General features: G+C 36.8%; 2 protein-coding genes and 1 non-coding gene across 4 annotated transcripts; 1 reads left to right on the forward strand and 2 right to left on the reverse strand.

Annotated features, from left to right (window-relative positions):
• The first annotated feature begins 730 nt into the window (after positions 1–730).
• Positions 731–5888, forward strand: anxa3b (annexin A3b). Of its 2 annotated transcripts, none has more exons than XM_020707752.3 (14): positions 731–892; positions 1165–1202; positions 1296–1355; positions 2309–2396; positions 2526–2620; positions 2704–2817; positions 2953–3043; positions 3152–3231; positions 3642–3698; positions 3946–4039; positions 4506–4601; positions 4690–4748; positions 5240–5362; positions 5630–5888. In XM_020707752.3, exons 2-14 carry the CDS (start codon positions 1191–1193, stop codon positions 5687–5689), a joined length of 1029 nt encoding a protein of 342 aa, XP_020563411.2. In that variant the 5' UTR covers positions 731–892; positions 1165–1190; the 3' UTR covers positions 5690–5888. The 2 variants fall into 2 exon arrangements, with proteins under 2 accessions (XP_020563411.2, XP_023816803.1); XM_023961035.2 differs by having other exon boundaries at positions 735–896.
• Positions 5889–5904: 16 nt separating this feature from the next.
• On the reverse strand, positions 5905–12638 carry rcl1 (RNA terminal phosphate cyclase-like 1). The gene is made up of 9 exons (XM_004074843.5): positions 12412–12638; positions 11923–11994; positions 11647–11822; positions 11339–11413; positions 11076–11200; positions 10567–10692; positions 10331–10487; positions 6752–6855; positions 5905–6071 (listed from the first exon to the last, which is right to left on the reverse strand). The coding sequence occupies exons 1-9, from the start codon at positions 12539–12541 to the stop codon at positions 5918–5920; spliced, it is 1119 nt and encodes a 372-aa protein (XP_004074891.1). The 5' UTR covers positions 12542–12638; the 3' UTR covers positions 5905–5917.
• mir101b (microRNA mir-101b) lies at positions 6273–6380 on the reverse strand. Its single transcript, NR_107150.1, has one exon. It is a non-coding gene; the product is annotated as a microRNA mir-101b (primary transcript).
• Positions 12639–12950: the final 312 nt, after the last annotated feature.

Raw genomic sequence — 12950 nt, forward strand, 5'->3', positions numbered from 1 at the left:
TTTTGTATATGAAGCTGAATGTAAGCTGCAATGTTACAATTATACCACAAGATGCCGATGTGTTCACATTATTTTATAGTGACAGACGTTTTTATTCTAAAATTAAATGATTTGATGTTTTCCTCAAATGGTAAATTGGTGTCATCATTTACAGTAACCGAGTCTATCTTAAAATTAGCCTTTTTTAATATTTATTTCCGGTTTTAGAGGCGTTCACTTTCATTAATATCAAACAAAGTTCTGTTTCCATAACTATCTAGCAACTTGCTTTCTCTCACATAAACTGTATGTAATCATTCTATTTTGTTTATATTTATTATTATTATTACTTCAAATACTTGGTCACTTGCAGAATAGCTTGTAATGATGAAACAAAAAAGAAAAACGACTAAATTAAGAAACACATAAATAAAAACAAATTAGGAAAGAATTGGGGTGCGACTTTATTTATGTCTTTCCGTTTTCTCGCATTTATATCCTTGTCTCTGCCCTTAAAGCAAACATGACTTAAGGTTTTGTTGAGGTTGGTCAAACATGAAAAAAGGTCAGAAATAATACTAATACAGAGATGCTATTATTAATAATTAATAATAGCATCTCTGATTTGCTCATTCTTGAATTGGTTATTAAGACATGTTGTGGTTCAACTCTGGATTATTAAAAATAATAATATTTTTGAAATGAATCAATAGAATTCCATTAGATCCAAATGTTGCGCAAAGCCTGCTGCAGCTGCAGCTGCACGGTGTGAGTGAGGAGGAGCATGATCCAGCCTCCCTCCCAAAGCAAACGCTGGGCGTTGCCTTCACCAACTTTACTGAAAGGTGTGGCAGATCACGGAGATTGACTGATCCCAGATATTTCCCAATTTCCCCTTAATTCTACCTTTTGGGTAGGTAAGAGAACCCTTTTTCTGTCTTTTAACGTATTCATTTGTAATTTGCAAACAAACTGCGTTTGTAAGCGCATGCGCCGTCGCCATTCATTCAGACTTCATTTTAGTTTTGCGTGTATCCTCTGAAATCAGGATAATAAATGTTTTTTTTCTTACAACATAAAGATTATAGACAGATAAAACTAGAAAAACGCCGAGAAGCCTAGATAAATATTTGACAAAACTTTAAAGTTGTTTCTTTTTGTGTTTCCCGCTGATCCGCTATACAGCTCCTCGTTTCTTTACAAGCGCAAAAATGTCTGTTTGGGTGAGTTCATTTTTAATATTTGCATATGTTCGTCCACAATTCCCGTCTTTGGACTCCTATGTAGATTGTTTAACCAACTGATTAATTCTGCAGGACGATCTGGATCTCCTCTTGGACTCCCCCTCCTCCTCCTCCTCCTCACTGGCCACAACAGTAAGTTCGATGTTATGCAGCCTGTGATGAGTTTGTAGGGTCTGCAGCCTGAGGCCCTGGAGCCACATGTGGCTCTTTAACACCTCCATTGTGGATCTTTATTTGAAGAAAAAGATAAAGGTTTTGATTTTAACAACTAACTGCTAATTAAAAATAAAGTAAGTTGTAAAATAAGGAAGAAAAAAAAGTAAACTAACTCAAACTTTATTCAAAAATAGTTGGGGACAGTACATATCACGAGTTGAACTAAAGTACTTTGACAGATTCTCGAGCGCCTTGTACTACAAAAAATCAATTGGCGGACACTAAGCAAAAATAGAATTAAGGCACACTGGGTTATAAAGAAGATTTACTACTTATGAACTAATTAAAGTAAAAGTGTGCCTTATGATTAAAGTCATACGGTAAGAGTCCCTTAATAAGCTTCGATTTAATGTTGGATATTTAGATTTACACATTTCTGGCTGAGATTTTACCATAAACTGTTTTTTTGTTGTTGTTTTTTTAATATCACTGCTGACATCACACTACCTACCTCAGTTTTACTGCATTGAGATGATCCTATGTGACACAGGGTGTCTTATTTTGAAAGGAAGTCATGTGAATCTCTGTCAAAAGTTATAAACTGTTTTATATTTAGAAAAAAGGCTATTTTATTTTTTGTGTTTTATTTATGCTTAAAACTATAGCTCATTTATATTTATCATAATATTGACAGTAAAATAAATGTAAATGAGTGTTTTATTTTCTAAAGGGTAAAGTTGGGCTTTGTGGCACCTACTTTTGTTGTCAGTGAGAAATCGACCAGAATGGCTCTTTAAGTGTTGAAGGTTACAGACCCCTGGTCTTTAAATCATCAGGACAAATGTATTTTACAAATGACACTGCATTATGAACTGATGTGCATGTTTTGCTCTTTAAACGAGCTGATAAGTTTCCTTCATGTTAACCAGTCCAAGGAAAGAGGAACAGTGAAGGACAAGGCCGATTTTAAAGTGGATGAGGATGTGACTGCACTCCGGAAAGCTATTGAGGGTCTCGGTAGGTTAAGGAGTTTAACTATCCATAAATGCATGTTAAAAGCTGAATCTTTCAACGGTCAAATATTGTGAAAAAATCCAACTAATGTTAAGAATATTAAAAAAAATTATTAATCTTTTTTTATTACAGGTACAACAGAAAAGACACTTATTGATGTGCTGACTCAAAGAAGTAATGCTCAGCGTCAGCTTGTCGCTAGCGCCTATGAGAAAGCCACAGGAAGGGTATCTGCACAGATCACTTAATTGTTTATTTTTTTGTTTGTTTTTGCTGAAGACAAAAAAAGTTGTTCATCCTTTTGCATTAGAAATTAGTAGCTGACCTGGAGGGCGACACCCATGGTGACTTTGAGAACCTGTTAGTTGCCTTGGTAACACCTCCTGCTCTCTTTGACTGTAATGAAGTGATCAGAGCTATAAAGGTAGGTTTGGTTGAATTATTACTTTCTAGAAAGCTACATGGCTGGAATATGACCATGTCCACTATTGCTCTATTAGCTTGTTTGACAGTGATTTAAAATATATATATGTATCTTTTTGTTACCGTTTCCATTCAGGGTTCAGGGACCACCGAGTGTATCCTGACAGAAATATTTGCTTCTAGATCAAACAAACAGATCAGAGACATGGCTGACACTTACCTAAAAGGTGTGGAACTCTACTAAAAAATGTATTTCAATGTTGATCAAGCCACCGAACATGCAGGAAATTATTACACTCTGTAACTTCCTGTACATTTTGTTTTTTCTATTTAAGAAACTGGAAGATTGATGATTCATGACCTGAAGTCAGAGGTGTCAGGAGATTACGCCAAAGCGCTGCTCATCTTGGCTGAGGTATTGTGCAATACCTTTGAAAGACGTCCCAGCAGATGAGCAGCAGTGCTTCCATTGCTGACAATGCTGGAAAGATTCCTAAGATAATTCAGAGATGGAGGATCCAAACATCCTAATTTGTCTAGACAAAATAATTTATTTCCCATATGTAAAAACGTAATTATTTTGGTATTAAAAAAACAGTAACATAAACATCTTAAACATTTTCACAAATCACAGAAAGTCAACAAATACCAGTAGTGATTTAACATCCAGGAAAAAAAAACATTTTTAACAAAATTTAAAATTTTTGGAATCTCTTCCTGGAAGATACAAACATTAAACTTAAATGTGATCGTTTAAAATATTTTCCAAATAACATAAAATAAAATAAAATAAAAGATTTGTGATGTTCAGCCATGTCTTCACAGGGGAAAAGGGACGAGAGCACCAGTGTGGACGCTGCTAAAGCCAAAGAAGATGCTAAGGTCCCATCTTTACACACAGATTTTAGTCTTGGACAGTTTTGTTCTATTTTAATTATGAAAAAAGTTCAGAGTGAGAAGGGAAATTCATTCTTTTAATTTAGGAACTCACTAGGCTTGTTACTTTTCTCACTCATGCAAGTCTGAGCCTGCAGTCAGTCCAGGTTTAATATGACAAAATCATGGATTAATGTTGCTACTGTCAGTACACGATTCTCCTTCTTTGTCATGACATTTTTCCTTTTCACAGACATTGTATGAAGCAGGAGAGAAGAAGTGGGGGACTGATGAGGACAAGTTTATTGACATCTTGTGCCACGGGAGTGTTCCTCAGCTTCGACAAAGTAGTCCTTTTCTCTATATACTTTGGCCAAAGATGCGATTTAGAAAATCATAGTCTGCATATTCCTGGGCTTTGGGAATGTGAAGGTTATAAATGTGAATCATAGAACCAAATATGGAAATATGTTTTATTTTTTTGCCTCCTTTATTTTATTTAGCAAAGGAAACTTTGGATCAGATTTAAATCAATGTTTGTGTATGAGTTTGACCTACCAGGAATTTTACTTTTGTTTTTTACTCTTAACCCCTTGATGTCTGGATTAAAAGAAAAATTATAAAAATGTTTTTGCTTTCAAAGAAATTCTAAATTAATTTAATTTTGGAGCTGAAGTGGTTTGATGCATATTTGCATCAATAGGATTAAAGGGTTTATTGCTCCACCTTGACAAGAAATAATTCTAAAGACTGATATTTTACTGTTCAAATGAGAAAAAGGGAGCTCCACTAATGTCATGTTTCCATTTGCAGCTCTGGTGGAGTACAAGAACATTAGCAAGAAGACTCTGCAGGAGAGCATTGAAAGTGAAATGTCTGGAGAAGTGGAAAAACTACTTGTGGCGATTGGTAACAGCTTTTCTGATTCACTGATCTTGTTTTTTTTTAATCTAGTCAGTATTTTTATTTAATTTAACAAGTATTCATTTCTGTTCAGTTAAATGCGTGAAGAACGTTCCTGCATACTTTGCTGAGAGGCTCTTCAAGAGCATGAGGGTAAGAGGAAAATGTTTCCCATCAGAAGATTCAGCACCAACTACTGATCTGTGTTTGTTTAGCGGCATTCAGTCCTTGTCAGGGACAGTGCCTGGACTGCTCATCAGCAGTGTGGACAGGGTTGGTGTGCCTTTGTTGTTGCTGCTTCTGGCGGCTGCCCCTGACATTTTTGTGTCCAGACCTACCATTAACTCATGCTGAATTTTGGGTGGGATACAAAGAAGCTTTTCATGCAGGGATGTGTGCGATTGTCTACAGTAAGCTATAGAATCCTAACAGGACATTCTGTTTTAGAGTATCCGGACAAGAAAGTTGCAGACTGTTTCCACATTTTTGTGTTTGTTGTCCCTTTTTTTTTTTAACTTTTCTTTCCAAATCTAGAGACCAAAAGTCCACGGACTTTGTCAATCACAAGGACGTTTGTCATCTAAAGCTACAAAAACCATTTGATTATTCTAAAACTTTCTCTTTCCTATTTCTTCTTTGTTCAGGGTGCAGGAACCGATGAATCCACACTTACTAGAATCATCGTTGGTCGTTCTGAAATCGATTTGTTGGACATCAAAGCAGAGTACAAGAAGCTGTTTGGTGTTAGCCTTCACTCAGAGTTAAAGGTAAATACTCCAAAATAACATTCCCCCCCAGGAACTGCTTATTGTCCACTTAGCAAAATGTCACGAGATCCAAGTAAAAACAATATAAGAAAATTCCTGCAGCAACAACCTGAGCATATTTTACTGTTCAATTTGAATTAGTAGAGTAAAAACTATTAACTCTTACAGATGAATTATGTGAACAAAGGTATAAAAATGTAGTCTTTAATATTAATGGCGGTACAGCAGCTTTCAATCATTCCCTGATTTGCTTTTCTTCGTTTCCAGTCTGAGGTGTCGGGAAATTACGGAGAGGCCTTGATGCTGCTGTGTGGAACAGAAGACTAACTCCTCCCATCAAGTCTGTTCTCAGTGTTCATTGGATGCTGACTGACCAACACCTAAATGCATTTGACTAAACCTAAAGATGTTTTAAAAGGCAAACTTGTGACTTAACCTGTCAAATGTCCTATAAGCACTGTATACATTTGGGCAGACTGTCTAACTTAATCAAAATAAAGAGAACATTTTTAAGTGTGAAAAAACAGACCATTGTCTAGCAGTTGTATAAAAAAATCATTTAATAGTTTTGTTGATGTTGCTGTAACCGACTCCAACACAGGTCATCAGAACTTTGTCTCCACTTTTCCTTTCATCTTCTAGCGGCTTCTGGACTTCAATCTTGAACATAACCTGGAAGAAATCCCTGACGTGTCTTAGGAACTCAATCCTGTTGAAACATCCAGAGATGGAAGAGCACTTTTTAATGTTTCCAACCCAACTGAGTATATTTTAACCACAAAACACCCCAGAGCAACCCTGTGGCTGATGCAAGTGAAACCAATTTACATGTTAGGTTGATTCTTAAAGCTCATTTAGCCTCAAAAACACACATGAAAATCATCCAAACTACCAGAGTAAAAGCACAAGTGTACAGCGATGGCACTGCCAATCTTCAGTTATCATAGTACTGTACTTGATAGGCACACAGCACCGGTACCATGATAACTGAAAATGGACAGTTCATAGTCCACTGCCCTTCAGGAGAGCAGAAGGAAAGTATTATTTGCTCCAGCTGTCCTTAAAATCACTCATAACAATGGGTTAAATAGTCTTCTTCAAAAGACGATCACTCATCGCTCTGTCCACTATGTTTGCACAAACCCAGCAATGACCTTGGTGACATTTCTAGTCACTAATTGGTATCAGCATTTGTTTACCAACTGCAGTCATGCTCTTGGCACAGAAGATTAAAAGGCTTTTGCCAAACATTTCAGCGTTTGTGGTACATTATGTCTCACACACACGACGGGATACTGCGAACACAGGCATGACAGCTTCTTCCATATGTTGCGTGAGCGCAAACGCCTGAACAAACCGACACGCCAGCGTGGAGGGACAGTGGCTTACGTGTATGCTGACAGGGGTCCGAGCAGAACCTTTGATACATCCTGTTGGCCAAGGGTCATGAGGAGCAGCGCCAGGCTCTGATTGGACGAATCCACACAGCCGCCCTACAACAGTTAAAAAAAGAAAGGGATGATTTTACAGAAATGAAAATAATACAAACAGGAAACTGCGACGTGGAGCAAGGAGGTCCATCTTTTCAAATACGTGGATGAGCAGGAGCAATGTTCCTCACTTCTTTTCCAAATCACAAACTTACATCAGTTTTGAACCCTAATGGCACCAATTTTGAGTATTTAACATCTATCAGAACACTGGATCATTCCTATGTTGTAAATCTGGAATAAAAAAATGTTCTTTATGAAAACAATAGCTGATAAAAATGTTTGCATAGGTTTTAAAAAATGTATCTTCCCTCACCATCAACATTATACAATCCATCTAGAAGACATCAGATCCTCCTTTATCCCAGTGAACACATTCCACTGAACTGAACATTTCAGGTCTGTTGTGAAGAGTGCTGAGTGCAACCAGACACATGCATAACAGAAGAGATCACATTCCCACATTCTTGTCCAGCAAAGGGCTTGTTTGGCACAGTCATGTAATAATGCGGCTTTGAGGCAGCTTTTCAGCAAAATTCTGATTCGATTTCATAATTATATCACTTACCGGTAGTTAACAAAAAAAAAACACTGTATTGCTAATGAGTTTATCTGCCCTCCCTCTACGACCGATGAGAATCAACAAGCTATTGGAGAAATACAACTCTAGAAAAGAAGCACAAAACGTTGTACAAATTTAAATGTACTCAAAAACACGATTTTAATTCAATCTTTAAAAAAAAAAAATACATTAAGAACCTACTTCTTACCTACCTTCAATATAAATTTAAAATCAATAGTCTTTTTTTCTACAGGTTTAAAGATCTACTGAATTCATGATAACTATAACAGTTGAAATATCTAGTCCTGAAGACCAGCCAAGGGCTTGAAGAAAAGTCCCTTGAGTTTTGTAAGAAAGGTTATCCCATTTTCCAGCAGGCAGCAGGCAGAAATGCTACATGTATTATAATAATTTGCAAAAATTGTAGGCAACGGCTACGTGGTTAGTTTTTTTTTTACAAACGCAAATGTACAATAAACAGTAAGGAATGAAGAATAAAAAAACAGGTTAAAGTATTTCATCAGAACTTAATTTCAATTGATATCAGTGACCTTGATATTAAAATGACCCCCTGAAATGCTTACTGGGGATGGAAAATATTCCTCCTTTAAACATTTATTTTTTTTGAAAATTACATTTAAGAATAACCTCTGTACACAATTGTTTTAAATCCAACACACACTATAAGTACAAGACAAAACTTTCCTAAAACAAAAAAATACAAATAAATAAAAAAGAGCTCAAAATGTAAAGAGTGAAGCACTTACATCAGACCCCGCAAGTGTTGATGTTTCTTTCAAAAACAAGTCATCGACGCTGCGACTTTGGCTTACTACTGAAGGCGGTACTTATTAACCATAAAACAAACACAGAGAGCGCAGCCATGCATGCTGGAATCCCCTAACTTATAAACGTCTTTAGCGTTCGGTCCACTTCCACTAGAGCAGCCGCTCCATCTTGTTGCTGCCGTTATGAAGGGAAACGATCCGATATTCAAATGTGAAGCTTCCAAATTTGACTGACCAACATCTGCAGTTTGAAACTAGGCAAAAAATACTGAAGGATATCTGAACTCCCAACCCTCCAAGAGAACTGAAAAACACTTAGGTCTGCACTCTGGTACTTAAGCCAAAGAGGATGGATCAACAATATTCCTCTTTCAGAGTTAATCAGCACTTCCCTGACCAGCTAACTGGACTCACATGGCTCCGATGAGCGAGGGCTGAGGGGCAGAACCATGTGGTGACACACTGAGGACAGACTGTCATTGTGCGTGTCTGTTGTAGTTGCTCGTGTCACCTGTGTGCCAGTGTGTATGATGGAAAAACAGGGAAATGTGTTTACAGTTAATACAGCCAGTCACACTACATTAGTAGGCAGGAATAAAGTACATCCCAGACCTCACTCAATGGCCTCAAAACATTTCCCCTTACAGATGACACAAAAAATGCCACACAAAGACTAAAAATAAATACACAGATTTTTTTAAACTACATCTAATACAAAACTGTGATACATACATATGAAAAAGTTTTGCGAATTAGATTTACAGAATTTGAGTCCAAAAAAAACAAATACTCTTAAATTTGTAAAAAAAAAAAGAAAAGAAAAAAAAGAATCATGATTCTCATCTAAATATTCAGGCTTAATACTATAAAAACAAGACTCTAAAAAAATTCATTTAAATAGTGTGATAACCCTTTCAGTTGGGGGGGGGGGCCTCAAAAGTATAAAAAATGTAAGGGAAAGCAAACATTTGAAACATAATAAAGCCTTAAGCTCCTCTGTACATCATTGTTTTTCCCCAAATGTCTCAGATGGTTTGCAGACAGGGATCATTACTGGGGAATGTGAGTAAACAAGGGCGGCAAATGTAGGAATTCTCCTGCGTTCTGCCCTTGTATTTCCAATTCCTGAACAGTTTCCTAGTTTTCCAGGCAGAAAGTAGCTTTGCTAAAAGGAAAAAAAAGGCTAAATATGATGCAGCATAAACTAATGGAATTCCAGCATTCCTGTACGTTCTTGATGTTAGCAGAAACTTTTTAGTCTTAATAAAGTAAATTTTAAGCAGTTAGCAGCTTCTCAACCACCTTAATGCCAGGCCTTTAAATGAGGTACATTTTTACGGTGCCTTTTTTTTAAAGATAAAACATTTAATTTTTAGTCAGAGTGATCTGTTAGTCAGACTGATCTGAAGAAAACGTAGAAAACATACGGTTTTCTGAGTTTCTTCAACACTACAACAAACACCCACCTAAACATTTTTTAAAGCTACCTGAACTGGTGGTGTTTTAAGATATACTTTGTCAAGTTACATACACTATAGAAGATAATTTAAATAAGTGTAAACCACATGCTAGAAATGAATTTGGAACTGCTTGTGTAAAGCATGACTGCACTTAGTGGGAGTTCAGTTTGGACAGAAAGCCTTTTTGCATTATCCAAATGCAGCAGCACATGCTTGGAATTTTGAATGCAATTTGTTTTGTAGCTCAGCAACATAAGCTTCAACCTGCCTGTAGCGATAAAATGAGTAAGCGTGCAAACTGGTAAATAATGGAGAAAAGTCTATTTGTGTCAAATCCATGTAGATTTTGAATCAAACCTATTATTCTAAGTTAAAGCATTACAAACATGATCGCATGAATAGTTTTGTGCAAACGCCTCTTTAAATCAGTGGAAAAGGACTGGAGAGCGCCCAGGAAAAGAAGGATTGAACAGGAAAAAACGAAGAAAATGCATCTTTATAGCAATTTGGCATTCACATCTGTCAACCTAAATGGCAAAATGGGCATGCATGTTTTTAATGAACGAAAACGGACCTAGACAATATTCATTCTTTACCCTTCAAGGACAACCTTCTAACCACAGCGTTGATATGAAAGTTGATGCTTTCAGAGATTAGTCTGTCCTTACCCGGTATATCTCTTCCAAGAGCAACTTGGCACAGTTTCTGCCAAGGTCTTCTGGCAGTATGGGGTCTCCTTGCCCCTGTGGAGTTGAAGACATCTCCGCACCGAGAAAGCAGCCATTCTGGGTTTCGGCCACAAGTGTCAAACCAAAGCCTGGAGACCTGCAGTTACACTTTGTTAATGTCTTACTTTTTGATTCAGCACTATACCGCGTGCTGGAAAGTTTATGGAGATACCTACTTGCCAGAGTTTGCTCCTTTCATGTGGTCTGTGTAAATATAGATGTCTGGTATGAACTGGTTGAGGACAGCCCTGGTTGACTCTACAATCCTGTTGGCCATCTGAGGAGAAACTCGCACAGAATATCTGAACTTCTGAGTCAAGGACTTAGATTTGTATTAGATTTGACTTTAAAAGTGTTTTTCTGCACCGTTACTTCTTATTCTAATCTATTCAGATACTTCTTTCTGAGATTCTGTGTTTCACTGTGTACAATGGGCCAAGAACTTAAGAATTTACCTGTGTCTACTCTGTTATAATATAAATTCTTGATTCTAAATAACTAAAGAAAACAGACTTAGAATTAAATGAGCAACATCTATTAGAGCAATAGATGTCAGAAATGTAAATTGTGATAATAAAGAGGATAATTTGCATGTATTTTAACTTTTTATAAATCAAAATGACAGCTAATCTAAATAAATTTCTATGCATGAAAAATGTAAAAAGGGACAATTAGACAAAGATACGCCACTCCTCTAATCCTCTTGATCTTGGCTTGCTCTGTCAACTGGACCGGTTTGAGAGTTCTGCGGATGGGGCAAGACAAAACCACCTCTCCTCCACCACCAGGTGCCATCCCTCTTTTCACCACCTGAGGGTGTAACAGCCAAAAAATACATATAAATTAAATACATGTAGTTGTGGGCCAGAGTCATCTGTGTCTGTGCTTAACACAGAATAATCCAGCTTTTTAATTATCTTCATCACTGGTCTACCAGTATGTACTCACCCTGAGATCAAATCCCTCCCCATCAATTCCAAATCTTTTCATCAGAGGGACAGCCGTGGTCTTCAGCAGGTCAATCTGCAAAACAAGACAAATAATAACCACGAAGGTAAACCAACACAACTAACTGTCACAGCCCAACACCGACATCTGTCATGTTCACATACTATCAAGTCAGGTTGCAAACCCCAGACTGGAAAGTCTATATGATCATGGGAAAAGTTCACTTAAACACATTGACTACAGGACCCAGTTTTTTTTTTTGTTTTGTTTACAAAAACTTGGTTTAAAGAGTAGAATATTTATGTCACCGTTGGATCATTGGGGTCGTTAGTAACTCCTCTGAGAGTTGCCTTCAGAGCCATCTTCATGAAAGGAGCCAACATGAGTAAAGCTTCAAGATAGTATCCAATGGAGCGTTGAGGATTGCAGTCGTGCTCTATAGAGCCGCCATACAACAATCCAGGCTGGTAGGATAGCACAGTTCCTAGAAAAGTCAATAATTGTAGACAAATGGAAAAACAATCACAAAAGTCATATTCAGCATATTTCCACACAAAAAACAAAAACAAAACATTAATACTCACCTGTTTGATTAATTTCTATTCTTGAGCCATTGGTCACTTTATCAAGAAGTCTGATGAAGCTTGCTTCAAAGTCTGGAAAAGAAAAACAGCATATTTTAGTTATTAAGAATAAAAAAAATCATCAAAATAGAAAATAAATCAAAAGTTTTCTATTCCAAAAAATAAATTAATGAAAATTTGAGCTTTTACTAAACACTAAAAATAAACTATCCAATTACTTAGTTATATGAACACTCATCTGTATGTTCTTCGTACAAGTTTGCAAAATAAAGCTATGAAAACATCAAAGAATATTATTTATGACAATATTGTAATTAAAAAAATATATATAGGAAGACCAAAAATGAATTCTATTTAATTGACAGTCTTCCTAGTCATTTATCCCACTATAGAATCCCGGTGACAACACTGATTCCCAACTGCGTAACAGCTAGCCCTTAGCCACCAAGCTAACTACGACGCCACATGCAGAGTCAAGCTGCAACTTACCGCGCAGCCCTGGGTCGTCCTCTTTAGATCGTATGTTCTTAATTCTGACACGTTTCCCACTAAGTGTTGACAAAACTAGCCGCTGTCTTAAAAAATTGCACCCCTCGTAAGAGAGTCCCTGGTTTGCCATTTGTATTGTTGTTTCTATGCTTGGCAGCAGGAGAATCCACGTGTGTTTGTGCAGGAAGCAACAATAGGAGGGGCGAGTACGGCATATCAAGTAGGCCAAAAAGGTCCTTTTTTTCTCCTTAAGCGCTTCGCCTCATTGACATATGGCCATTCATTATAACAAGACAGGCGGAGCCTTAGTTTTTCTTAAAGCCACAGTGATACCAAACGGTGACAAAGACGGTTAAAAACACATTTATCTTCCTTTTAACATTTTAAAAGTAAGAAACGACGTATTTGGAGATAAAACCCTTCTTTAAACGATAAGGGCTAAGGGTTTCCCCTTAACAAATTATTCTTTATTTGAACAAATTAAGATTTTTTTTAAATTGACATGGTTTGAGAGAAAGGAAACATTCATTCAGAACTTT

The sequence above is a fragment of the Oryzias latipes genome, chromosome 12, assembly GCF_053564925.1.
Source record: "Oryzias latipes strain Hd-rR chromosome 12, Olatipes_Hd-rR_3.1".
NCBI classification, from domain to species: domain Eukaryota; kingdom Metazoa; phylum Chordata; class Actinopteri; order Beloniformes; family Adrianichthyidae; genus Oryzias; species Oryzias latipes.